This window comes from Panthera pardus, unplaced genomic scaffold, assembly GCF_024362965.1.
Source record: "Panthera pardus isolate Hobbes unplaced genomic scaffold, ASM2436296v1 HiC_scaffold_26, whole genome shotgun sequence".
Taxonomy (NCBI): Eukaryota; Metazoa; Chordata; class Mammalia; order Carnivora; family Felidae; genus Panthera; species Panthera pardus.
The window spans coordinates 14,047,677-14,075,458 of NW_026526832.1; the positions used below are offsets into that span (position 1 = coordinate 14,047,677).

The window sequence follows — 27,782 nt, forward strand, 5'->3', positions numbered from 1 at the left end:
AGCACGCCAGCTGGCCAGCAACATCCCAGAGCACATCCATTTCATCGATAGTCTTTGTGCTTTTCAAACATCCGTGACGACTCCAACTATGCTAATATTTGGAATATAATTCAAGACCTGTGCCAACAAGCCCTTTTATTCAAAATGCTGCATTGCATCTTGGGGATACAAATGCAAGTTTTTCCTATACCTAAACATCAGCTGAAAATGTTGAGAGGTCCATTTTATGATGCTTGGGTGTTGCTCGAGCTCGTCATCACCGCTACAACAAATGACCGCTCATGTCATGGTGTGCAACAACACACATTTGTTATCTTACAGTTCTGTAGGTTAGAAGTGGATCCATGTTACTGGCCTGAAATCAAGGTGTCGACAGAGTTGCGCTTTTTTCTGTAGGCTCTAGGGGAGAATGGCACCTTCCCTTTTCCAGCCTCCAGGGGCAAGCCACATTCCTCGGCTCATGCCCCCTCACCTCTTCTTCTGCCTTCCAAGCGGGCATGGCGGGGAAGTCTTTCTCACCTACATCTCTCATCTCCCCCCAGACTCTGCTTTTCTGTCTCCCTTTTCCACTCTTGTGATTACATTGGGTCTTTACGGGTTATCTCTCTATTAAGGCCACTGATTGGCAACCTTAATTCCATCTGTAACCTTAATTTCCATTTGCCGCATAATGCTCACAGGTTCTAGGGACTAGGACACGGCTATCTTCGATGTGCCATCATTCTTCCCACTGCAGGTATTCGACACCAAAAGCCTGTATTTCAGGAAAATGTTAAATGAGATTTTCGGCTGGGTATCCCTACACATGGTTCGTTGTTTTTCTTTAAACTCAGATGCTTTCCTTAAGTAAAAAGTAGGTTCTGAAACTCACTTTAACAATCACAAAACCATACAGACGTGTATAAGCAGGGACTAGAACCTCGCAAGCTGTTTTCAGGGTTCCTGTGCTATCTAGCTGTGATCTGTATCTGTGCCCTGCTTGCCAGGGTTGCCGGAACAGAGTACCACAGACTGGGTGACTTAAACCGCAAATTAATTTTCTTATCATTCTGGAGGCTAGAAGTTTGAGATCAAGGTACTGCAGGGTTGATTTCTTCTGAGGCCTTTCTCCTCGGCTTGGAGATGGTGGTCTTCTCCCCGTGTCTTCATATGGTCTTTCCCCTGTGTGTGTCTGTCCTATCTCTTCCTATAAGGACACCAGTCATATTGGGCTAGGGTCACCCCAAAGACCTCATTTAACCTTAATTACCACTTTAAAGACGCCCGTCTTCAAGGACACTCACATTCTCGGGTACTGAGGGTTAGGACACCAACATATGAATTACGCGGGTGGACGCCATTCAGTCCCTACCAACATCTAACAAATGTAATAATTAACCTGTGAAAGACTCTATGCTACTAGAGAACCGTTCATAAAAATAAATGAGGTGGGGGGAATATGACAGGTACTCATTGACAGTTACTCCCAGGTAGAATTTTTTTTTCTAAAAAAATGGTGATTTATTTTGCTTTAACATACAATGGTAAATATATCGGGATCATCAAGTTTTCAAAAAATTTTGCTGGGCTTACTTTACACATTACAATACTAACATGAGCTCATTAATTCTTCCATTTTAATGCGGGAAAGGATCCAATTGATGCCTACTAGCAGCTTGGCTAAGAATGGACATTAAAATCAGACGATACACTGTAAATATAAAGTATTTTCCTCGAAATGTGTAGAAAAGTTTTGAGACAAAATTGCTGCCTGCTCCACAGGACAGACAGTTTGGATTTTTAAAAATGCTCCAGACCGGGAATAACATAACCCTGTGTAACAATACTTATAATACAGTTTAACAATATTTTATCAAAGACTTGTGCCCTTGAGCTTGAAAAAAAAAAAATCTGAAGAAAAACAGCAGCCAAGGAACTGCACAACCAAAAAATGAAAATTATATAAAATATTTCCACCACTATTTAAATGCCAAATTTAATCAAGCAATAGTAAAAAAACAAAAACAAAAACAAAAACATCATAATACAACCTTCTGTTTAAAATAACAGCACTGTTCCGCCTCTTTTCCACTGAATTTTACATATGAACAGACTATATATACTGGTTTTTCAGAGAAATGTCCATTTGGTCTGTCACACCAGTCAGGCTCACACTGGATCCTCTCCTCTTCTTTACGAGGAGACGCAATTCTGTGATGGTTCCGTGTTTCCGACATTCTGGGGTAGGTGCAATGTCTCAAGTATAATACATTTCTCTCTTTTCCTTTACACAGTGCAGAGTATACGGGCTTAGGTTATGTAGATCCTCTTTTACTCCAGGTCGCTGTCTTTTTCTAAATTCAAGGCGGTACTCAATGGTGTGCAGTAGTTGGGCTTGTCCGAAGGCACGTAGCCAGGCAGACACACACACTTGTAGGAGCCCTCGGTGTTGATGCACTTGGCATTCTTGCAGAGAGACATCCGGTTGTTCAACTCATCACATTCGTTTACATCTGCAACAAGCCAAACCATGCAGGTGAAGACGTTCCAGTGCCACCCCAAGAGGAAACGTGGCCTACGGCTTACCTGAGGCAGCAAGGCGTCTGGCCCAAACACAGCCAGGCTGTTCTCCGCTCTCCTCACCCCCGGACCCCCACCCCAGCAAACTGTGCAGTCTTTCTCATTATCATCGGTTGCAAATACATGCAAGATAAGTAAGACTTTCTAGATCTGAAAAAGGTAGATGATCCGGAAGGCTCTAGAATTTCCTTCCCTGTATTTAACACAACAGGAACATTTTGTCAGCTTGACATCTTATAGTCAAAACTCAAGAAAGCTGGAGGAATTTTTCCACTTCTAAATTCCTTTCCACAGGTACAGAATAACAGATCTGTCTAGAGGAATACACTAAAGAAGCAAACAAGTGAGCAGAGAGCCTTCGGGACAGCCCCTGTAAAGGCTCAAGTTACCTTCTCAGATTTCTTTCCACAGGAAAGAAATGCACTCTAAACACCTGTAATAACCCAGGTTACCTATTTTCCAGACCCACCGCAGACAGAGACAAACAAAACTCAAGTGGGGAAGGGGGTTGCTACCGGAGGGAATGGAAGAGACACAGAAATAGGAAAACCCTGTAAGTCAAGGGCCAGGCCCTGGAAGATGGCATTGAGCACGTGAGGAAGAATTAATGTATGCTTACCAGTTGTTCAAAAATAGAAGCAAAGGCAATGCGAGAGACAGAGAGGAAGAGGTAGTTGTGGGAGGAACATTCTCCAAAATGATTACCATAAAAGTTTTTTTTTTCCCCAGACATCTACACTCTCTTACGCTTGTGTCAGGTACTGGGGGAAAACACTATTTGCTGCAGTCAAAAGCTAAAGTTAGAGGAGTCAAACTAATTACCTAGAATGTTCTGTCCTCTCGAAGTACATTCACACTGTTGTGAAACCATCACTGCCATCTCCAGAACTTTTCTCCTCTTCCTAAACTGAAACTGCAAATCTATCTTACATGTACTCGATTATAGGAGATCTGGCCACAGGGCACCTGGGGGAAAGAATAACTTCCGAGAGGGCACACATCATCCTTACCAACACAGGTCATCTTGGCCATATCCAAGTGATACCCATCAAAACAGTCACAGGTATAACCTTCCTGCACCCTCACACAGCGGCCATTCTCACATCCATTGAGGATGCCACATTCTTCAGCCTGCAACTCCTCGAAGCTATTTAAAAAACCTAGAAAGGAAAAGACAGGAGCCAGGTTAGAAATTTGCAACCTCTTTCACTGTCTTTTAAAACTATAGGATTACTGGGGCGCCTGGATGGCTCAGTTGGTTAAGCATCCGGCTCTTGTTATGGCTCAGGTCGTGGTCTCACAGTTCATGAGAGTGAGCCCCCTGTTGGGCTCTGCACAGACAGTGTGGAGCCTGCTTAAGATTCTCTCTCTCTCTCTCTCTCTCTCTCTCTCTCTCTCTCTCTCTCTCTCTGCCCACCCCATGAAAAAAATTAAATAAACTTAAAAAATTCTTATAAAAAAACTATACGATTATTAAGATTGTGGTTCATCATATATTCATATTTTAGACACCTATTTCAGATGCCTTAAAGTTAGCAGTAAAATTTAACACTGAATGTATCTGTACACAGCATTATGCATAAGATAGTAGAAGCTTTATATATCGTTTGTCCATTAGTAGCCCTACATCTTGAATTCTGATGTTCTAAATTAAAAGCATAAAAAGTGACTGAGTATGGTTTTTGGGTTTGCTCTTAATAAACAGAAGTGTTTATCTAAAATTCCAAATTTCCTGAGTTCTCAGTAGGGCAAATGTCAGAACAACGTTCAGGATGGAAACAATGGAAGTGACTATCACAGTTCAGCAGACATTTGCTCAGAACATCCATGAAAATTTGAGGCGGTGGTTTTTCACTTGGAGTTCCCCAAAAAGCAGTGAAAAGCTGGGCTGGTCTTGCTGTGTAACCTGTGTTTGTTTGCTCTAGCTTTGGAATGAGCCTTACAAAAGGGCTCTCAGGAGATCAAAGGATAAAGACAGTAAAAGCGACTTGAAACATCCTGATAAATGAGAAAAGTATATCATACTTGTGGTTAGAAAGTCAAAATTATTTTTTTAAGGAAACAAAGAAGTTCTTGTTTGGCTTTTTTTTATAGTTTAGGTATCTTTAAACTGATTCAGAACTAGCGTTTAGTAATATAAACACATGAAACAGGCATCAAGAGTATTTAGCTCTCTTTCTAGAAAGAAGAGTTGTAAATATAAATCCACAGTGATACAAAAACACTGTTGATGTGGGCTCCCCCTTCAGAACCTCATCACGTTATCAGCTTTAAAAGGAAAAAAAAAAAATCAAAATATGACCATAACTCTGGCCTCTGAAGTAATTCTCCAGCGGAACTGCAGGGGGCAGCAAAATAACATTGTTTAGACAGGGCTGTAAGGTTTAACTCAGTGACTAAAAATTAATACATCCATGATAGCACTTTTAAAAATTTTGAAGGGGAAAAAAAAATTACACACCATTAAGAATATGTCATCAGGGCCCCAAAGCCAGTTTGAGAAATACTTAAGAAAATAAAGTCTTAATCTATGATAGTATTTTCAAATTCCAGGTATCATGGCAAAATCGTTTTGACTTTATAACTGCTAAAAATTATTACAGAAATTAAAACATGGAATTAAATATTGAAAACTCTACACACATACATCAAGCAGACTCCGAAAAATACTTCTACACGAGTCAGCAAAGGACAGCCCCTTCTCAAAATGTGGTGGTCTCCTACTTTTGTAAATAAAGTTTTACTTGAACACAGATACCCCATTCGCTGACATGCTGTCTGTGGCTGTTTTCGTGATACCCTAGCAGGGCTGAGTAGCTGCTTCAAAGCCTAAAAAATTTATTCTCTAGTCCTTTACAAGAAAGAGCTGATTTCTGCTCTAGGAGATTCTACTTTTATAAAATACTGCCTTAACTAAAAAACTGCCTCCGGTTACCAGTCCAATTTTCTTAAATAACCAGAAGGCAGGAGATTAAGAAATCTCAGCTTTCTTTCTATGTTGCTATCTACCCAATACAGTCATTTCTTTAGAAGGGCCGGAAAGTCCTTGCTCCCGGTCTGGGAAGGAGGAGCTATTTCTCATAAATTGCAATAAGTTTAAAGGCCATTGATAGAATCAGTGCTGGAGGCCTTAAAATTGCATCTCAGCTTCTTCTGTTACTAAATAGGAAATCGATGTGACACCAACATGTTTATTTCTTAACATTTGTAGTGAATTAAAAGAGTCCTGAAGCAACGTCAGCATTAAAAAAAGAAGGTACACGAGCCAGAACACTTCAACATGAAAATTCCTGGAATCTGGACTCTATCTAATGTGCTAGAGGCTGCACATAGAAGCTATGGGATTGGGTCACTGTTGTGTAGAGACTTAACCTGTTATTTTGGATTTATGGGGCAGGCAAGCTGGGCTTTCTTTCAACCTTAATATTTCTTCTCCTTTTCTTCTTTTTAAAGGTAAATGTTTATTGACCTATAACACAGTCACAGGTAAGTGTCAAAATTGTAAGTGCCCAGTCTTATACCTGCCAGTGTATTTCGACACATTTCATGAAATAGTGCATGGATGTATGTTGTTGATTAAAAGAAATAATCCAAGGTATTAGAAGTTATGATACTCTTGGGGCAGGGGGCCCGGCTGGGAAAGGGCTTCAGGGGCCTTCTGAATGCTGGGAATGTTCTACACCTGGGGCTGGGGGGGTATACAGGGGCATGTTAATTAACTCAGCTGGACTGATACAATGCTGTTTTCACGTCATTGTGCTGAACGATCAATGTATGCATCCATCAAAAACAAGAGGAAGGAAGGAGAAAGGAAGGAAGGAAACACTCTTTGACTCAGAACTGAAGCAGTGCCAAATGTAGCCACAAAGCTTGGGTTGCCCTCAGGAACCAGGTCACGGCTAGTGCGCTTCGTTCACAGGTAACAGGGCCCCAAGAAAGAAAAGGCGTCACTGTAGTCTGTCATTCAGCAGTGTCTCCAAAGTCCTAACTCCAACCCCCTGGCCTGCAGGGATTCTCCGTCTTGAAAATCTGGTGTAGCTTCACACACTGCAAGGAGGGCCCCTCTGTGAGATTTGGACAAGGCGGCTGGAAGCCGCATTTCCCCATTGCCAGTCCTGAAGGGGACACCACCTATCCTCTACCAATACTGTGTTGTGTATTTGAAAAGCTGTGGTTTCCCCCATAGAAACCTTTAGCTTGCACGGCTTCCTCATCCAGGACACTCCCGGTTAAACACCTTCAGACATTTCTTCCTTTCTTTCTTTTTTAAAGTTTATTTATTTATTTTGAGAGAGAGAGGGAGAGAGACAGAGAGACAGACAGACAGACAGCACAGACGCAAGCAGGGGAGGGGCAGAAAGAGAGAGAGAATCCCAAGGAGGCTCTGCACTGACATCGTGAAGCCCCGCACAGGGCTTGAACCCACAGGGCCCCCGAGATCATGACCTGAGCTGAAATCAAGAGTCGGACGCTTAACCGAACGAGACACCCAGGCGCCCCACAGACATTTTTTTTCCTAAATGGGAACAGGGTTCACACAGGCACACTCCATCTCCCACAGAAAATCTCTGCCCACAAGACCAGGAGAAGCCACCATGCATCATTTCTTAATAAATCCCATCATGAGTGGATTCTAACAATTTCTGACCAGAAGAGCAATTTTTTTGACCTCCCACTCTAAAATACCTGTAAAGATCAACTTGTTACAGTTAACATGTCATTTCCTTATATGAGAAACAATGTCAATTATAATCAGGCTTTCAAGACAACCCCGACCCTTAAATTAGACCATCACGTAATGAGTAAAGAAATGATTTTGTTATGGATCTTAGAAGATGATTTTTTTTCTTTAAAGAAAGTAAAAGTAACAGCAGACCCTCCAGCATGCCAATAATTTGATCCAATATTTCTGAACTTGAACACGTATAAGGAGTATGCACAGGATGGATAAAACTGACTTTCCAATTCAGCAGGTCTTAGAGTGGGGCCTGAAAGCTTACATTTCTGACAAATTCCCAGGGGCTACCTTTTGAGAACCAATGACTAATCTTTAGTCAGTCACTTTAGTTTCAACATAACTGAAAAATTTTGCTTACGGTCCTGAATAAAATAGGGATCAGTTTCTGGAGCATACTGTTCGCTGAAGTCAACCAAGGCATCCCGTCCATATGGCCGCCGGCGTCCCGTGACGGGGATGTTACACAGCTGGGCATAGTCATCTAAGAAGGAAATGAAAAGCAATGTGAGACGTCATCACTGTTTGCTGACCCCCTAGACACACCCACTCGCAGCTCAGAGCCACAGAAACCGGCCAGGGCACTGTCCACCATACGCTCCTGTCTCGCACACATGTGCACCACTGATCTTAGACCTCGTCTCCATATTCTTTATGGGAGCTGTATCCACCCACGCACAATGAAAAGCGAAACAGCATAATTAAGATTCTACACTGAAGACCAAAAACAGTAGCTGAACAGTTGGCAGAATGTAGCCCAGGAGAGGAAGGAACTGAAAAGTGAGCCAGCGCTCAGAAAGCTACAGGCCTTTTGGAAGAATGGTTTTACCTGAAACCAACAGGTGTTACCATTTTAAAGGACTGGTCATTCTCACAGACAGGTATGTTTTCACTCAAAAGAGACAGAAAAGTTGTAACTCTGGTGATCCAAAAAAGACGTAACCAAGTGAGGATGCCAGTAGGTACCATTTTATTTTAAGAGCAACTTTTAGAACTCTAAAATCAAGGCCTGGTCTGTATGAATGTAGTATTACAGTAACAAGGACCCAGCCACCACATGGGACACTGGTTTTTCATTTGTTCCAGGGTTACTGAGTTTTCAAAGCATTTCACCGTCCCAGGCCCTTGCCTGAATTGAGGGGCAGAGTTATTTGGCAGGTCTAGAGAAGAAAGCTTTAGAAGGGATGGCTTCATGTTCTCAATACATGTTGTATGGAAATATACTGTCCAAGGATTTATCTGGCATATGGAAGAAATCCTGGGGCTCCCCAGACTTCAGTAGCTCTTCCAAAACTGTGAGATGCTAGTCCAGTGGCCCCAGGACTGGATGGACACACTCAGGACAGTCACACAAGGCAACAACCACATCTGCCTGGACCACAGACTGGGGGGGTGGGGGGTGGGGGAGGGCTTTACTCTCTTTTGTTTCCTCCTGTGACATATGAAAATAAAGAAATGCATTAGGGCTTTGGTGTGACCTCTCAAGGCTTTCTTTCACCCCCTACCCCCACTTAAAGGAGCCAGAGGTGCATGTGTGTGTGTGTGCGCACACACTCACACAATTCTCTCCTAGAATTGCACAAAGCAAGCACAAGGCCAGAAAAGACCCTGAACACTGAATGGAGGGGGAGGGGTGATGGTTGCCCCTTCCTCAAATTCTCCTTGTGTGGAAGCTTTCCAGGAACAACATACAGACCCCAGACACCCAACACTTTTGCCTGAAATCATTTCATAAGAAATATTAATTTCATTAAGGAAACAGGTGAACCTGAAAAAAAAAGATCCTTGACTTGCACCCTTCCCTCCAAAAAAACCACACACAACTGGAAGCAAAGAGAACACAAACGGTTGTCAGTTCTCCTTCAAGTTTGAAAAAGAATTAGGGATCTCCCTGTGAGAGCAAGATTGCTGAAATATTTACAAGTTTCAAGAGCTGAGGTCATTTTCTCTCATGGCTTTTTTTATATATGTTTGTTGCACATCTGAAAGGGAGACTGTTCGGTATTTTATATCCAAGCAATGGCTGTGATCAAGAGGAGATATTAAAAATAAGTTCATGTTCTTATTTTGTAAAACTAAATCCAGAGAAGGCTGAGCATGGTCCTATACACATCTGCATGTAGAGGAAACCTCGCTGAGACTCAAGGTCGGGAGCTGGTGACTGACACAGAGCTGTTGGGCGCCGTCTGGCCCTTAGGTCTGGGTCTTCCTCTTCCACCATGAAACGAGCTGGTCCCTACCCTTCAAGCTCTCACCATCTAGCAGAGCAAAAGAAAGGGCCCAAATGTGAGAGTGAGGAGGAGGAAGAGCTTCCTGGAAAAGGTGGCGTTTGACCTGAAATTCAGAAGACAAGTAGGATTTCCTTTGCTGGAAAAGGTATTTTGTATTCATTTTAAAGAGGTTACCCAAAGGCATCAAGAAAGAAGCTGTAAGCTGTGTTTGGGGACTACCAAGAGTTTCCTAAGGAAGCCTTCTGACTGGATCCAGGCTGGTAAAGGAGAGCAGACGAACGGGGGTGAAACTTCAGGGACCGCCATATCTTCTTTCCCTTCCTTTCTTCCTCAGCCATGCATTTTTAAGATTCTAGAACTTACTGTCCTTTGTTGCTTTCCTTTCTCGAACACATTAAGCATTCCCAATTTCAAAACAGCTTCGGTCAGTTTTCAAAACTGACTGATTTCTGCACGAAATGTACGCTCTTTTGTATTTGAAGATGCGCTACATTCCCATCATCACCAGGACATGCATTTTGAGTTATCTTTCTGGGAGCATGGATGGGTCTACCCTAATCCATCCATGCTGCCCCTCCTGCTGTGCACATGTGCTCTCATTCTTGGCCAGGGTCAAGGGCGAAGCGAGTGTGGGGTAATGGAAGGAACATGGGCTCTGGAGGCAAGAAGCTGGGGCTCAAGTCCTGACTGGACCACTTACTTCCCAGCTTAGCAATTTGGGGCAGACCTCAGTTTCCACACTTGTCACATGGGGGTAATAATTCTTGTTTGCCTACCTCTGTATTACTGATGTATGAAAATGAGATACTGCTACGGAACTGTTCATAAATTCTGAATCATCAAGAAAATGGAAGTTCCGATTTCTCTCATAGGTAAAAATCTCTAAGTCTCTATTGAACACTGGAAATAAATGAGGATTTTCAAAGACAGCTAAAGAAGCAATTTCAGTATTAGCAAAACGTACAGGTAGTTGTCAGCAGGCAAAGAAGTGTGCAGTACATTAAGACCAATGAAGGTCACTCTCTAGATGTTTTAAAATATTGTTTCAAGATTATTTGGAATTTTTAAATACATGGAGAGGGGCACCTGGGTGGCTCAGCCGGTTAAGGTGACTTTGGCTCCGGTCATGATCTCACAGTTGGTGAGTTCAAGCCCTGCGTCATGCTCTGTGCTGACACCTCAGAGTCTGGAGCCCACTTCAAGTTCTGTGTCTCCCTCTCTCTCTGCCCCTCCCCCGTTCATGCTCTGTCTCTCTCTCTCACAAGAATAAACATAAAAAAAAATTTTTTTAATACATGGAGAGAAACTCTTGCTCAGTAAACAGAGAAAGAGGTCTTCATGGGCTTTGTCTCAAACAACTGGGGACAAAATCATTTACTGCCTTGACAGATACAATTATTTGGTCAGGCAATGAGAGCAATAGCATATTGTGACACCAGACCAACAGAACTCAGAGTAGAAGGCACAGTGATGTCCAACAATTCTTACTGTATGCCTGAATCCTTCAGAGATATCTCAAGTAGACAGGTTTCTCATCATCTTCCAGGGGAGCAACTGGAATATCACAGAATTTTCTGAGTCTTTGGCAAGGCATCCTCCTCAGGACCTGAGCACGTGTCTATTTCTAGAACGTGCTGGGCTTCTGTGCACCCCAAGCTACAACCAGAGCCCATTCTAGCCTTGGTGATCAGCTAGTCCCGTGGCATGGTTACACTCTAGCTGAGGGACACAGTGAATCATGGTTGGCAGAGAGTACGGAACCCACTTCCCACGAGAGCGCACGAGCCTCTACTGGTTCTCCGTTTCACCTAGCTCAACATGTGGGGATGAACACATACTCTCCCTAGGGTCTTTTTCCTTCTCCACAACACCCTTAGGCACATCAACAACTATTAATCGCCTAGCTGTCTGGGGACCGATACAAAGGAATAGTTTTGCTCACCAGAGCTTGTGCTCTGGGAGGCAAATACCACGTATGAGCCACAATTTACAATGTGTTCATCCAGGATCCGGCCAAATATGAATGTGAAATGAACAGGAAATGGAAATATTCACACCTCAAAGCCTCCCCCCCCTTATGCATTCTTCACCTCCCCAACGACAAATGCTAAGCTCTTGATCAAAGCTATGAAAAGACGGTGTGGGACACCGTCACTAAGTAGTCTCAACAAGATCCAGGCCATTGATCACAGTCCTTTCCCTGGCATGGCAGATTCTTATGACAGATGGTGCTGCTTTGATTTTAATTTTAAATTGAAAAAAAAAAAAAAGTTTAAAAATTACCCCCTGGAGCCACTGGGTCTGGGGCTTCTGCTGTCAGCAGCAATGGGAAGCACAGCATTATATCCTGGCAGGAAATCTCCCTTCCTGATGACAGACACATCTGCAGGGCTGGTCTGGACAGTCACATGTCACCATGCCACTCTGGCATGTGAGGACAATGGGAGGTGAAGTTTTAGTTCTGACTGAGGCAGATTAAATTCAGCTGCTTTTAGAAATGAAGACGAGACTGCATTTCATTCTCCACACATCAAGGCTAAAAACTCAGGGCTCCAACGTTTGAAGTGCATTATTTTCAAATACAGGAGAAACAAGGACCGATTCTTATGCGTTAAGAAAAATGGGTCATGTTTTGCTCCAATGTCGAGACCAGGTGTTTTTCTTACAGACTTCCACACGTCTTATTGATTGATGATGGTGTTTGGAAAACACAGACACACAGCCAGGAAATGAAGGAAGAGGACAGGGAGAATGGAATTAGGATTTATCCTGGTGCTTGTGCAGCCAGCAGGACAATGGGCATTTGTCTTTGACTGAAAGTGGGAAAAACTAGGAGATTAGAAAAATGGGAACCATTTACAGAAAATACCATCCAGCACTGACGATAAAGGAACCTGAAAGACAGCATGCCACTGGCAGTCCACACCCTGTGGGTCGGCCACTTGTTTGAGTGCCTCTCTACTTACGCTCTTTTCAGAAAAAAACGTTTACCTACAGTGTCCAATGAACAGACAGTAGCCTGCTTCCTAGATATTAAAACTTGCTGCACTGTGAGAGGGAACAGGGTATACTAAAAAGAAAATGGACTCAGAGTCAAAGGCCTCGGGTCCTAGTGTTGTTTCTCTACTTTCTAGTTGCTTGGACTGGACGTATTTTTTTGAGTTTCATCCTCAACAGGATTAGGGTACCTGTCTTTGTGATATTAAAGGCAAGTCAATGTTTTATTCAGGGACTGACTCATTCATTCAACCAGACACAGAATATTACGGGGAGGGTGGGAGTGGGGACAGAGGAAGGTTATAATGACGCTATGACAAAGGTACATACACTGTGAGATGTACAGTAGTTTATCGGGACCACAGAGAAGGTCACCAGGAAGAGCTGGGGAAGGCTTCACCTTGGAGGTGGCATCTGTGGAGGCCAATAAGGTGAAGAGGAGGAGGGAGGTAACTCAGAGTCATGGGCATATATAATGGATAAGAAAGCTTTAGGGAAACACAGTAGCATGTAAACACTGGCTACTGTAGATCTCTGCCGAAGAACAGTGGGAAAAAAAGGAAGTTAGTGAACATGTACTACATGAAGTTCCCTCATGTCAGGTGCTGTGCGCTTTTGCGTACATTTTTTTTTTTCCTTGAAATCTCCGAACATCCTCTGAAATAATTGTAATTAGCTCCTTTTGTTTCTGACTTATAGTGTAACTTGTCCTAGTTTAGGTGAGAGATTCTAACCTGACTTAGTCTATCTGCAAAACCGTGTTTGATTCCACAGCTGCCCTTCAGAAACCCTGCAAAGAAAATTATGAAATCCATTCCCTAGACCTTAAGCACCAGGTAAGTACTTAGTTCAGCAATAAGCATTTGTGACTCAAATTCCAGGGAGAGCAATAACCATGAATGCTGATGAGCTCAGCCCCACCAGGGTCAGCTCTATCATTAGCAGGATTTATGTTTATTGAATTTGCTCGATTTATTAGGTGAAAGAGATCAAATTGCTTAATGTTCAATTAAATTGTACTTGTCGAGGACAGGGAAGTAATGAAGTCTAAAGTCTTGGCAAGGTTTACGTTCTGCAGGACTCCTGTAAATGTTAATGCTCTAAGGAAACTCATGGGCCACAGACCAACTGAGCTCCCCACCCCAGCAGTCACCTAACACTGCCCTTCCAAACCCAGTCACTCACTGCGTTTCCAACAGATTGCTGTTTATTTAGCCAGACTCTACTGGAGAGACAGATTTGTTGGGTATGAATGCCAAAAACTGGAGGCTCCCTTTGCCTTCTAAAACCTGGATTCAAAATTTATGCACTTGTAATGCCATTAAATCATGCCACACACGAAAACCCTAAAATAATGATTGATAACTTATGAACTTCTTATTAAGGATTGCGTGAAAAAGGTTTCTCCATTTCTAAATACCCAGGGCTTTGGAAATACATCGTTAAGTCTTACATTCAGGCAATCTCTGGGGAAATTGGGAATGAGGTAGCCTCTAGTGTTTGATAAGAGAGACGAGTGAACAATACAATAAACAGGCAAACAAGAGGAAAGTTCAGCGTGTTAGTTTTTCTAAACCGTTCTACTTTATCATTTTCTAACTGCCAGGGCAGATATATCAATTTATTTTCTTCTTTCCTGTTCTCTAAATATCACCCTGAAGTGATGATCCGAGAAGTCAACAATTAGAAAAAGCAGGTTACTATTATATATCAGGAATACAATGGTTTCTGTCTTTATTTTTGCATTAACCAAGTAAGAATTATTTTAAAACAGGAGCTAAGTACATCCTTAAGGGGGAGATTGTACAACATGGTGGATGTACTGAGGCCCCTGAAGTGTTCATTTGAAAATGCTTAATTTTATGTTATTTAAATGTCACTTCAAAAAAAAGTCAAAAGAGAAACAAAAATAAGACAGGAGAAAAAAATGTTTATATGTTAAGTCTAGAGTTCATCTAATCTTTCTATTTTTAACTGATAGAATGAGGAAACTACAGTAGTTGATCTCTGAGATCCTTTCTAGCTTACATATTTTATGATTCTGAAGAGAAGTTTTACTATTAGGCTGAAGGATCTAGAGAAGACAATTTGTCATGGAACTTTGTGGTGGGGAATAGGAGGTAATCACCACTAGGTGCCGCTACTGAGCTCACCTGGGTGGTTTCAGAATGATGGACAATCATGGAATTTAACACATTGTAAGCAGTCTGTCTTACATCCGTGAGGTCAGTCTCTCATTCACTTTTCTGCTGAAGAAATGGAGGTCTAGAGAAGTTCTAAAGGCAAGCCAGGATTGACTCTCAAACCGTAACATTTACTAAAACAAACTATTAAAATGTAAGGGTAAATATAATTGGGTTTTAGTGTATATTATTTTGACCTTGCTTATTTAAGTTTAGAAGCAAAGAAAGCTATATTAACATTTGTTCAAAACTCTTGATTAATATTCTGAAGTATAGATCTCAAGGTTATGAGATAAAGATACAGCTGAATCCATTATTACTTGAAGACCAGGTTCTAGGTAATAAGTAGAATATTAAACTAACACTAAACACAGTCAATATTATTATTCCACTCAATTATAGGAAATAAGACACTACAAAGGAACACTGAACTATTTTAAGATCCCTAATTCAGTTTTATGGTTTTCCCATACAATGCTATTTATCTTAATCTGAAATCACTTTTTTTACTTTCCCCTCTGGATCTATTCAGAATCAGATATAGTCTTGGTACCACTTCCTCCGGGAAGTGATTTCTTCAGCTATACTTTGTAGGTGCTCACAGATTACCATGTAAATGGTATCTTCTAGGGTTGAGCAGTGTACAACCAGCACAAATGTTCACAATAGCTCTGCTTGCCATGGAGACTTGAATCTCAGAAGGAAGCATAAAGAAGGCATGCTGTGTCCTAATCCCCCCCAGTGAGTGAATCTTTGTGAGGATACTAGCTATGGATAGGGAGCAAAAACAATGGCATCCCCAGCTTCTGCTCCCTGCCGATTTGTGTCAACACAAAGACAAGAACGTGGTAGCTTTCTAAGCACTTTCTAGATGCTTTTCTCCCATTCATCAGAGGCACAATCTGTGTGCTGCATGAAGGGACAGTAGATAAGCTTCCTCTAAATTTTGCCAAGCTTGCCTGCTCTGGCCATGAGGTCAGCATTTAAAAGGCACGGGGAGCCAGCAGCTCTGTTCTAGCCACAGCTGTCTCATAAGCTTAATTAAGAAAAGGTCAGAATAAGCACAGTGTTATTTGAATTCATAACCTCAAACATAAAACGGGGCTTTAAACAATTACGGGCAGTGATTTTCTCACAGTCCCACTCATCACAGTTCATTCTTCTTAGAGTGCATTTCAATTGTTCTTGTCACCGAAGAGGGAAAAAAAAATCCTAACAGCAAAGTTTATGTACAATATGTGAAAGTAAAATGTCCACTAAAGAGCAAATCACCTAGTAAAACCACTGGAAAGGTGCTTCTAGAAAGTGAACGTCTATGCGTGAGCTCTGATTTCAAGGGAGAAAGTGTAAACTGCTAAAACAATCTTATTTTTGAGATGAATTAAATCGCTTGTTAATTAAAAATAAAAGTGTTGTTCTCTGTCATCAGATTGTTCATTTTACACATACGTTTTAATTTCTCTACTTAGGTTCTAAATGAGAAAGCGTCTAAGAGGACATCAGTGAGACTTTAGTCAATGAAATTTACTCTCCATTCAGCACAAGTTATGTAAGAATGTGGCCAAATCCTCGGGGCGCCTGGGTGGCTCAGTTGGATAAGTGTCTGACTTCAGCTCAGGTCATGATCTCACGGTCTGTGGGTTCGAGTCCCGCGTCAGGCTCTGTGCTGACAGCTCAGAGCCTGGAGCCTGCTTCTGATTCTATGTATCCCTCTCTTTCTCTCTCTGCCCCTCTCCTGCTTGTAATCTGTCTCTCAAAAATAAAACATAAAAAAAAAAAAAAAAAAGAATGTGGCCAAATCCTTTCTTAGCACCTCAATACAGTACAGCTTTTAGGAAAAATAAGCACTGAGTACAAGTGACTCCCTGAAGTCCAAGCCATTCACAAACTAAAATTTCAGAAGTGCTCAGGACACCAACTGGCAATCTCATCCTCAAACCGTGCTCGCGTTTAACTGTTCTCTAATTGTTCTGGAGCCCTGGAGACCATGGCTTCCACCAGTTCTCGCTGTAGTTAATACTCTGGTTTGCAGTACAGCAAAGTCTCTGCAGCTGGTGTTCCAAACCCTCACTGGCTGTGACCCCAGGGAACTGGGTTTGGGAACTGCAGCTTGTTCCAGGACATGCCTCCAGAGTGCTGTCTCTGGCAATGTAGCAGGAAATGGAGTGTTCCCCTATCCTGGGGTTGGGTTTTCCCCCTCCTTTTAACTGTCCTTACTCTGAAAGCAAACCAGGTTTCTTTTGTAAAATGTTTTAAATCAGCGACTACAAAATATGATCCTAACCTGAAGGTGCCTGACTTGCCTGGGGCTCGCTTGTTGTCTAATGCACCTGCCAAAGGCAAAGTTGCTGTTTTGAAAGTTTATCTTTCTACTTTGAGAGAGAGAGAGTATGAGCAGGGGAGGGTTTGAGAGAGAGGGAGAAAGAGAATCTCAAGCTTGAAAGAATCTCAGTCTCACGAGCCGTGAGATCATGACCTGAGCAGAAATCAAGAGGCGGACACTTAACCCACTGAGCCATCCAGGAGCCCTGACAAAGTTGTTTTAAAAACTCACATTCCAGGGGGGCGCCTGGGTGGCTCAGTCAGTTAAGCGTCCAGCTTTAGTTCAGGTCACGATCTCACGGTCTGTGAGTTTGAGCCCCGCGTCAGGCTCTGTGCTGACCGCTCAGAACCTGGAGCTGCTTCTAATTCTGTTTCTCCCTCTCTCTCTGCCCCTCACCCACTCATGCTCTGTCTCTGTCTCTCTCAAAAATAAATAAAAAACGTTAAAAAAAAATTTTTTAATTAAAAAGCACATTCTAGAAAGCTTCATTTCTAGTATTCTTCCTCTGATACATTGCTATTTGTAGCAGGCTTCCCTGTCACTCATCCCTGCCTGCTTATTCCCTCTCTCAAGTCCTGTATCTTCTGCACAGCTTAGTTAAAGAGGCCCTGACCTGCTGTCATAGCCCTGTCCAGCTGGGGGCCCTGGCTAAGTGTTAAATATCCTACCTCCTCCCTGCCCTTCTCTAGCATGTGCCAGGGGAGGAGATAGAAATTAAAACCAATGTCCTTCCTTACAGTGCAGATGGCCCACAAACTGCAAATATTTAACTTTTTCACAATCTCACTTGTGATAATTTCATGCGCCAACCTGGCTAGGCCATGGGGTGCCCTGATATAGTTGGTCAAACCCTGAGTGTTTCTATGAGGGTGTTCTGGATGAAGGTAACATTTAAATTGGTGAACCTGAGTTAAAGCAAATTGCCCTCCATAATGTGGGCCTCACTCACTCATGAATTACTGATTCACTGGATCACTGAAGAGAACAGAGCATGTCTTTCCTCTGAGAGAAAATTCTCCATCCACTGTCCACTGTCTTCCGGCTTCTGCAACATCAGCTCTTCCTGCCTAAAGGCCTCTGACCTGGAGCCTTGGCTCCCCTCAAACCTTGCACGTCATCAGCCCACCCTGCAGATTTTGAATTTATCAGGTGCTATAATTATGTGAACCGATTCCTTATAATGAATGAATCAGTCAATAAATCGCTCTCTCTTTTATTGGGTCAGTTTTTCTAAAGAACCCTAACACTCCAGCCTGCCTTACAGGCACAAGGGAAGTTTATCATTGGTTCAAGCCATCGGGGTGGTAGGGAATCCTGATGGGGTGAGCACATCCCTTTGGGGAGACAGTATCTGATTCTTAAGGGGAGTCATGTGTACTTGGAGAAAAGCTTTAACATTTTTTTTTAATGTTTCTTTATTTTTGAGAGAGAGAGAGAGAGAAACGAGTTGGAGTGGGAAAGGGGCAGACAGAGAGGGAGACACAGAATCTGAAGCAGGATCCAGGTTCCGAGCTGTCAGCACAAAGCCCGATGTGGGGCTCGAACTCACAAACCGCGAGATCATGACCTGAGCCAATGTTGGACGCTCAACCGACTGAGCCACCCAGGAGTCCCAGAAAAGCTTTTATATATTAATTTTATCCGCCCTGTTACTCCCTTGAGTCCCTATAATGGAAGATACTGATTATAAAAGTAATAACATGAGGGTGACCTGGGCGGCTCAGTTGGTTAAGCGTCCAACTTCGGCTCAGATCATGATCTCACAGTTCGTGGGTTCGAGCCCCATGGTGGGCTCTGTGCTGACAGCTTAGAGTCTGGAACCTGGTTCAAATTCTGTGTCTCCCTCTCTTTCTGCCCACCCCACCCCCCCACTCGCACTCTGTCTCTCAAAAATAAACATTTAAAAAAATTTTTCAAATAAAAGTAATAACATGAGAAGCACTTGTGGTCCCCTGCTGACATGGGAGTGACGGGACGTGCCCATCATCTCATGCATGGATGTTCAGACTCACACCTGAGCACACACATCCCTGGTGTTCATTCTCCAATAACTGACCATCACAGTCATGAATTTTTCCACCCAGTGACCTCAGCTGGCCTGAGATGGAAACTCTATTAATGATGTATATTAAGTCTAGAATAGTAACTTTACTATGAAGGTTTTAGAATGAGGTTTTTGTTATTTCATATGTTTATGTTTGTAAGAACCATATCACAGGGAATTGGACAGACAGACCTTGGGATTTTACTTTGAAATAAAGCAGACTTTCGATTAGGATTTGTGTTGAATGAGTATTAAGAGGACTTGATCAGGTTGGTAAACAGTATTTGAATTTATTAAAAATTCAATTTGCTGCATCTTAAGTCTGATTTATTAAGATTTAGAAGAGCTGCTTAAGTGCTTAAGAAGAAAATGCTGAGGCGCCTGGGTGGTTCAGTCGGTTAAGTGACCAACTCTTTGATTTCAGCTCAGGTTGTGATCTCATGGTTTGTGAGATCGAGCCCCGTGTTGGGCTCTGCATTGAGTGTGGTGCCTGCTTGGGATTCTTTCCTTCCCCTGACACAGGCATGTGCATGCATGCCCTCTCTCTCTCAAAATAAATAAATAAACTTTAAAAAAAGAAGAAGAAAATACTTATTAGGACTGTGGGCTGCCCTTTCGAGTATATAGAGTGCTGGAGAGAAAATAAATACATAAAATTAATATTTTTTTTGAGAGCGAGAAAGGGCACAAGTGAGCGAGTAGCAGAGAGAGACAGCGAGAGATACAGAGAGAGGAGAGAGAGAGAATCCCACAAGGGGCAGAGAGAGAGAGAAGGGGGGAGAGAGAGAGAAGAGGGAGGGAGAGAGAGAGAGAGAGAGGGAGAGAGGGGGAGGGGGAGAGAGGGGGAGAGAGAGGGAGAGAGAGGTAGAGAGAGAGAGAGAGGTAGAGAGAGAGAGGGAGAGGGAGAGAGGGAGAGGGAGAGAGGGAGAGGGAGAGAGGGAGAGGGAGAGAGGGAGAGGGAGAGGGAGAGAGGGAGAGGGAGAGGGAGAGAGAGAGAGAGGAAGAAATGGAGAGGGGGAGAGAGAGAGGGAGAGAGAGAGAGAGAGAGAAAAGTAGGACTCCAGCTCACCTGATGTGGGGACTGAAGTCACAAATTGTAAGATCACGACCTGCGCCAAAGTCATATGCTTACGACTGAGCCACCCAGATGCCCCATAAAATTTATAAATGGAGACCAAAGTGTTCAGAGATTTAATTAATACAGTTTTGATACAGAAGTCACTCTCAAGGAAAATTTTATCTGTTCCTTGCTATATTTAAACATTCATCACAAAATAAAAATCAATATTTTATATTAAAAATATTGGACTTATAAGTAGAATGACAAAATGTGTAAGTTGGACTTAAATTCTTAGGAAAATCTCTCTTTGAACATTCATAGATTATACTCTTTATAAACATAAAATACATTATTTTGCTTTTTCTATTTAAAAAATTGATAAATTGAATACACCGAATGTTCATTTAAAAGCCAACATTAAATGGTCCTTTCCAGCCATAAAGCCCCCCTTAGCGGACACTCGTGGCTCTGGAGTCCGGAGGGGCACAGAAGAGGCAGCTTCACTCGGGGTCCTGCAGAGCTGTCTGACTCTGCGTTAGTCCCTAAACACTCTTCCACTTCTTCATTGTCTTTAACTCACGCCTCCTTTCAAAAAAGACTTCTACCATGGAATAATCATTAGCTCAACTCATTTCCTGGAACAGGATTTGATTTGCTAACACCTACAAAGCATGTACTGTAATCCAAGCATCTCACATGCATTTATCACATTTAACCCTCAAATGACCTATTGTTGCTAACTGCCATTTTACATGCGAGGAGACTAACGTAAGGACTAAATCACAAAGCTGCATGTGCATAATTCACTACTAAATTTTATTTTCCAGTTGTCCTTTTATAGTAACAAAAGTATTTTCACTGCTTTTTGGAGGGAGTAAGAGGAAGCTTTCTAAGTAAACCAATCCTTTTGATAAGAAACCACATAAATGGCTTACTTGCCATTCCGTACAGTATCCAATTCGATTTAGCTCCATGGATACGAAGAATTACATCCCAAAGCACTGGACCACTTACCACTCTACATATACACGGTATACATTACGTGTACAGGCATGGTAGCCAGACAATCTAGGAGGCCTTTTATATCTTTCCAGTGTGATTTTAATGCTCCACTATAATTTATTAACAGCTACACTTCCTTTAATCATAATATTCAGGATCTATGATCAAAATGATAAATGCTTTTGTACTCAGAGAGTATTAATTACCATAACCTCACAAGAGTTCTCAACTTTGGATAAAGGAAACTGAAGTAACTTGTCCAGTGCAATCGACAGAAGCAGTGCCAGAAACAGAACAAGATCCCTGGACTGCCTCAACCAAAGGCAGTGACCACTCACTGTGCCTCACATGTAGGATGTTCCAAAGTTATTATTAACATTCTTTGGAAACATATTTCTTGGAAAAGCCTTTAAACCATGACTGCTGAAAGGCCTTTTGCAACCACTGCCCAGTTACAATATTTTTTCAAGTTCAGTCCATGACTCAAATCCCCGTCTTCCTTCACACCTCCAAGGGTATTATGAAACTTCTTATATGGAGATATTTGGAAACATGTAAGAGCTGTGCATGGATATGGAAGAAATCACTAGCTCAACTGTTCGAACACAGATTCCAAAGCCTGTCACTTTTGCAAAACCATATGAAAATATTGGGGGTAGATAAGCTATTGCGAAGTATCAAAACATTTGCTGTTGCAACAAATAGCGCATTTATTAAATAAGGGAATCAAGGGTATCACGTGCATGTTTTAGATGCAACGATTAGGGAAAAAAACAATTCTAATTTAGTAACATAACTGTACACTATGTTAGTTTTGCAGAATCAAAATTTACATTTCATGTAAATACAACCTGTACATCTGTTCCAAAATTTGTTGGACAGTGCATAGCAGGTGTGAAGTAAATAATGGAATGAAGGAAGGAATATGTAAGTAATTTAACTAAAGCTGAAAACAGGCAAACTATAAATAATTTAAGATTGCATTTCAAACATGGTTCTTTTTCCTAATTGCATCTTGCATGTAACAGTTAACAAATTCTCTAATGACAGAATTGATTTCAAATTTTTCTTCAGCTGTAATGATTACAGTTTCCCCTTGGCACTCAAGTACAAGCATAATCCGTATCCCCAGAATCAGAATTTCTGCATCAACTGTTTCTATGTATTTGTATCTTCCAACTGTTCTCTCAGCAAAACTGAGAGGACCATTCCTCTGAATTTTGATCAATATTAGTGTTTTACAATTTTTTTTAACATGTGCCAATTTCTTTTGTGGCACTAGTTTCCTTCGAGTTTTAACTACTCTCACCTTTGTACACCTGACTTTCATTAAGAGTAACCGTAGAGGGTCCAACACTGTGGTGCAGTACATCATACCACCAATAGGTGGCACTCTCCCAACACACTAAGGGTCCTGTCGAATTTCCTCTTAACTTCAAAGTTTTAGATCAAGACTTTAAGTCTTTATGTTCAATTTACTTACAGTAGGTCTAATTATTTCAATAATTTACTTAACAGAAGTCTAATTATTTGAACAAGAAAGCCACAGACACTGGGAGCCCTGGGAATCTTAGATTCCAGTAGTCAAGTGTGTCTATTTTTCTTTCCCATGTGGGTTAGTGGGTTCTTATTTCCATGCGATAACGGCATCCTACATATCTTGTAATTCATAGGCACATTTTCCAGAAAATTGAAGCTTATGCTTTCAAGAGTAGCAATAAAAACATTAAAAGTTCATTTTACTTAAGTGCAAGGTATCACTAACTTCTATTTACCAAGAATAACTGCCCTACTTTAGTCCCTGAATTCATCAAATACATACTGTCAGTATGCCCGCCAGTGTGCTAGACTGTGATGGACAGCTGATGAGACATCAACTCTCATTTTGCTTATCTTACCATCTCGCTCTAAAGCTGTAGTTTCTCTAAGTCTTGTTTATGACACGGATAAAATGACTTGTCTTGCCTGACTTGGTTTTCCAAACACCTTTTTCTCCCAGAGTCTGGAATGATATAACATGATAAAGAGCTCAAATTCTAGGGTCCTCCCAAAGCAGTTCAGCCCCCCTGTCTCAAACCTTTGAAAAGCTGGAAGCAGCCAAGAGCACAGGAACGAGAAGGAGAGGAGGCCAGAACAGGAATATGGGAGCCGAGGCCTCCAGAGGATGAGGACGGGGAAGCTATCGGTGCACAATGGCTTCAACAAATTGTCCAATGTCATGTTGCAGGGCCTCCCTCAATCATCTGGAACCTCTACGAATGCCTGGTGTCTGGCCTCCATGACTTTAGCAGAGGATTAACATGGGATCCTAAGCAGCCCCAGAAATGTACTGGATTGCACAACTATGCAGGTCTCCTCGTGTCAAGTTGTCCTGATATAATCCGTCCCCCTCCACTTCCATCCCCTGCATGTGGTACCACTCCACAAGACGCCATCTAACTTTGGAGAACACGATTGAACAAGCCACTCCTACCTCCTCCAACTACCAGTATTCTCAGATGTAGTTGCTGCCTTAGCAAGAATTAGTGCCCATGACCTATTGCACCAGAAGTGTGAAAGCCTGTTCCAGAGCCAAAGCTTTACTTTACACTGCACTTTAATGCTCAAAGCTGATGACAAGTGCTACGATTTATTCCTCAAATTCCTCCAGCACTGTTTCCATCAGTAACTAATTGTTCCCCAAAGCATCGCTGAGCAACTAGGGAAACTGGAAGGTTCAGTGCCCGACAGGCTGGGATTCATCCAGGGCTTATATTAACCAACAGACAATGTGGTCCTTTTCAACTATCAAGATATCCATGAACGGCATATTTAAAAGGTTCAAGGACAGAAATTATGAGTAAACATGTTTTAAAATTCACACATTCTTTGTTTCCTCTTTGAAAAGTTTCTAACAGTATTAAAGTGAGCTTAACAAAATCAAGGTGGATGCTCTTAGGTGTCTTTAGAACCTTGCTGGTGTTGTCTGAGGACCAGTAGCATCCTTGCTAGGAATGCAGCATCCTTGCTGAGGACCAGTAGCATTCCTTGCTACGAATGCAGAATCCTGCCCCACCTTCTGCACTTAGAAACCAGAATCTGTTTTTTCATAAGATCTGGGGAGTACAGAGAACTGACATGCCCACTGATATTTGCAAAGCAGTTGTCTAGAAAAGCAAGGCTTATATGAGAGCAATTACTTCTGCATTTGTCTATCCTTAATTCATGCTCAGATGCTATTAGATAATTGTATGCTTTATAAGATCCTTGGATTTCAGCTACATTTGAAAATGCATTTGATCTGGGTCACTTAGCAGTAAGTAGCAATAGCTGTTGCTATCTTCCAAATGTGTCAAAGACTATTCTAGGTGTTCATGTATTAACTTATTCAAGTCTTAAAACAGCCCTGTAAGGCAGGTGAAATTACTTTCACATGAGGAAACAGAGGCACCAGGAGACAATGGAACAAGGTTGCCTAGATAGGAAGTTGCCAAGCCAGTATTCAAACTCAGGCAACCTGCCTCCAGAGCCTACACGCTGACCTCTCTGCTCTGGCTCCCCTTAGTGACTGTACTCCAGCAGAGATGCTCCATGGAAGATGGTTTGGTGTGGGTATAACTAGAATGTCAGGTGCTGATCAAGGCAATGGCAGTTGGTCAGAGGACCTCTGGAAAACCTTTGCTGTGGACCTTCTCTGTGGATTTATTCTGAACTCAGTATAGTTCTAGGCCCATAATTTTAGGGATATAACAGAAACACTCCTTCTGAGCTGCCTAACTTATTCCTATCCTCCGAGTAAAACATTTAGAACAGTAGTTTTCAATATGTGTCCCCTGGAACCCTGGGGTCCCTGAGAGATACCTGCAGAGACTAAGTAGTTATTCTCCCAACCAGTTCCCCCAGCAACTTTGAGATTAACGAATTTCTATATTAGAGGTTAAAATAACAATTCAGTTGACAAACTACCATTGTTTAAAAAACAAAAGACGGAAAACCACTGATTTTGAAGATTTGGTTGACTATATGCTAGAGATTCTTTTTGGAGATTTTATCCTAAGTACTGTGCATATGTTAACTAAAAGATTGTTGCAATGCTAACTATTGTAATTTTATAGTGCTACCATAATTAGCAATGCTAATTATTTTTTAGTTTGGCAATGGGTACCATATTTTTCCTGATATCGCATGCTCTACTAAAAATATTATATAGTATGTATTTGTTCACATGTTTGTTCAAATTTATATTTTAAAATGTTATGAAGTCTCAGCTAAAGAAAATTGATACAATATTCTAAAATTCATTTCTAACAGCAACATACTTGACTATTCTTCCAAAAGCTATGTCAATTAAACTTGACTTTCAAAGCCATTGGCCTGTCAGACTTATATGCAGTAAATACTTAAAATCATACTATTAGAACAGGGACAGAATAAAATGAAAATATGTGCAGAACCTTTATAAAGGAGTTTCTGTAACAAAAAGCATACACCATAATCCAAATGTTGGGGATGTGAACAGAATATATACAAAGCTCCTAAAAATTAATAAGACACCAAGTCCAACAAAAAATGGGTGAAGGAGGTGATAAACAATTCACTGACCAAGAAATACACATCACCTATAAACAAAGAAAAGATACTCAAATTCCCTAGGAATAAGGGAGGTGCATGTAAATATGCTTCTCACCCATCTGATAAAAACAATTTTAAAGACTGAGAATATCCAATGGTAGAAGGGTCTGAGGAAGGAGGCATTTCAAATGCTGCCATGGGGAGTGCAAATTTGCGCAATATTTTCAGAGTAATATAGTAAGTTTAAAGTGCACATACCTGCCAACCCAGCATTTTCATTTGTAGGAATTTTCTTACTAAGGCACTCCCACAGGTGTATATAAGATACATACATGAAAGTTCACTTGCAGCATTGTTTGTAGAAGGAAAGTCAAGATAGAAGCAAGCAGTGGGAGGGACAAACACCCCCAAAGTCCAGTGCTGCTGGTGACTAAATAAAAGTAGATGTATCCATAAAACAGTCTGTGCAACCACTTAAAAATTTATCATCTTTCCTCTATTCCAAGATACCATATTGTAAAATACATTCTGATATAACAGACATTATTAAAATGTAAAAAAATAGCTTGTGGCCATTGTTCAATGCCATCAATTATAAGATACCTCCCATTTCAGAGATGCTGAAGAGTGAAACAAAAAACGAAACGTGTCTTATCGACAATACGGAGTTCAGTTTTAAATAAGCTCTTTAATGTAAATATATGACAATAATATAAATATAGCTATATAACAACAATTAATGTGTAGGAAAAAGGTTTGCATGATTAAAAAAAAAAAAAAAAGCCCAACTGTTAAGAATGAACATCTCTAAGGAGGAGCAGAGTTCAATTGTGATGGGGTAGGTGGAGAGAGACAGAACCCCTTTGATTAATTCTTTAGAAGGGGTCTATTTTTGAAAAAAAATCAACCATAAAAACCACTGGCTAAGTACAATAGATCTGACATATATAAGAGCACTGTGAGAACATGTCTCAAGGCCCTGTGTACTCCCTTCCTATGGATTTTGCTTTCCTCTCCTTGTGGCATCTGCCTCTGGGGACAGAGGCCATAGTAATGCTAATAATCATTAGCATTAACTCCCTGTGTCCCTGTTCTACCTACATCCTCCCCTTCCTCAACAGCCCAACAGGATAGGCATAAACACCTCTGTTGTACCAATGAGCTGTGCTGGGTGAAGTTATTGGACAGTTCTTGATTCCAGATCCACCCTGTCTGGCCCCAGAACCCATCCTCTTTCCACTACCAGGCTACTATCATCACCATCTATTTCTTTATGTATTTGCTCTTTATCCTTTGCAAGTCTTTTCTCTTTTAAGGGATATTCAAATCATTTTCTTTTTTATGCTACATTGGTTTTAAGTTATCGCCAATCTGAAAGGCTATAAAACAGCTCAAAAGTTGCATTCTCGTGAACTGAAAGTCAATGCATTTCCTCTTTTCAAGGATTTTTTCTACTCTTGCCCATTCTGAGAATTTGTTCATTATAAACTCCCTCACTTTATGCCCACACGGTGTCTTTCTAGCTTTAACAACTCGATTTCAGAGCTAAAGACAAAATAATATACCCAACACTTTCAAGGGCTTTCCTTTCAAGAGCAGTTAAGTGGCGGCAGAGGTAAGAAGTAAGCAGTCAGTGCACAGGCCAGGAGTCACCAAATAGCCCAGACTCAGCACCTTTCAGTCTTCCCGCAACACAAGGAGAAGGGATAAACCAGGAGCCTAGCCTGCTGCATTTCCCATTTGAGCAAAGGTTTATCCTCGGAACTAAACTTGAAATGAAAGGACATTTGTTTGCATACATTTCAATTCCTTTCTACTCTCTTCCTCTATTGTTATAACTCCTTTTTGGTCTCTCTCACAAAGAGGCTGTCATAAAAACCAGGACAGACTTTCTATAGCCTCTAATACTTTTTGCTCTAAGTAGAAACTATTAGAAATGAGAAAGACTGTCGAGAAAAAGGAAGTATCGGGAAAGAGAAATTCTAAAGATCTATGTCACCAATTGCTAAGTTGCATTATGTTTCTTTGGGTCATTTATCATTCTTTGGGGAAGGGAACGAAGGTTTCAAAAATTAATGGCAGGGTCTAGACTGGAGG

The 27,782-nt window shown here is 41.5% G+C and overlaps 1 protein-coding gene across 8 annotated transcripts in view; it reads right to left on the reverse strand.

Annotated features, from left to right (window-relative positions):
• Window positions 1–1,470: 1,470 nt before the first annotated feature.
• Window positions 1,471–27,782, reverse strand: part of LTBP1 (latent transforming growth factor beta binding protein 1) — a 398,930-nt gene continuing 372,618 nt past the window's right edge. For all 8 annotated transcript variants that reach the window (XM_019447806.2, XM_019447788.2, XM_019447769.2 and 5 more), the window contains 3 exons: window positions 7,656–7,778; window positions 3,570–3,719; window positions 1,471–2,492 (listed from right to left, as the gene is read on the reverse strand). In XM_019447806.2, the coding sequence (XP_019303351.1) occupies window positions 2,311–2,492; window positions 3,570–3,719; window positions 7,656–7,778 (455 nt within the window). In that variant the 3' untranslated portion in view covers window positions 1,471–2,310. The remainder of the gene's footprint in view (window positions 2,493–3,569; window positions 3,720–7,655; window positions 7,779–27,782) is intronic.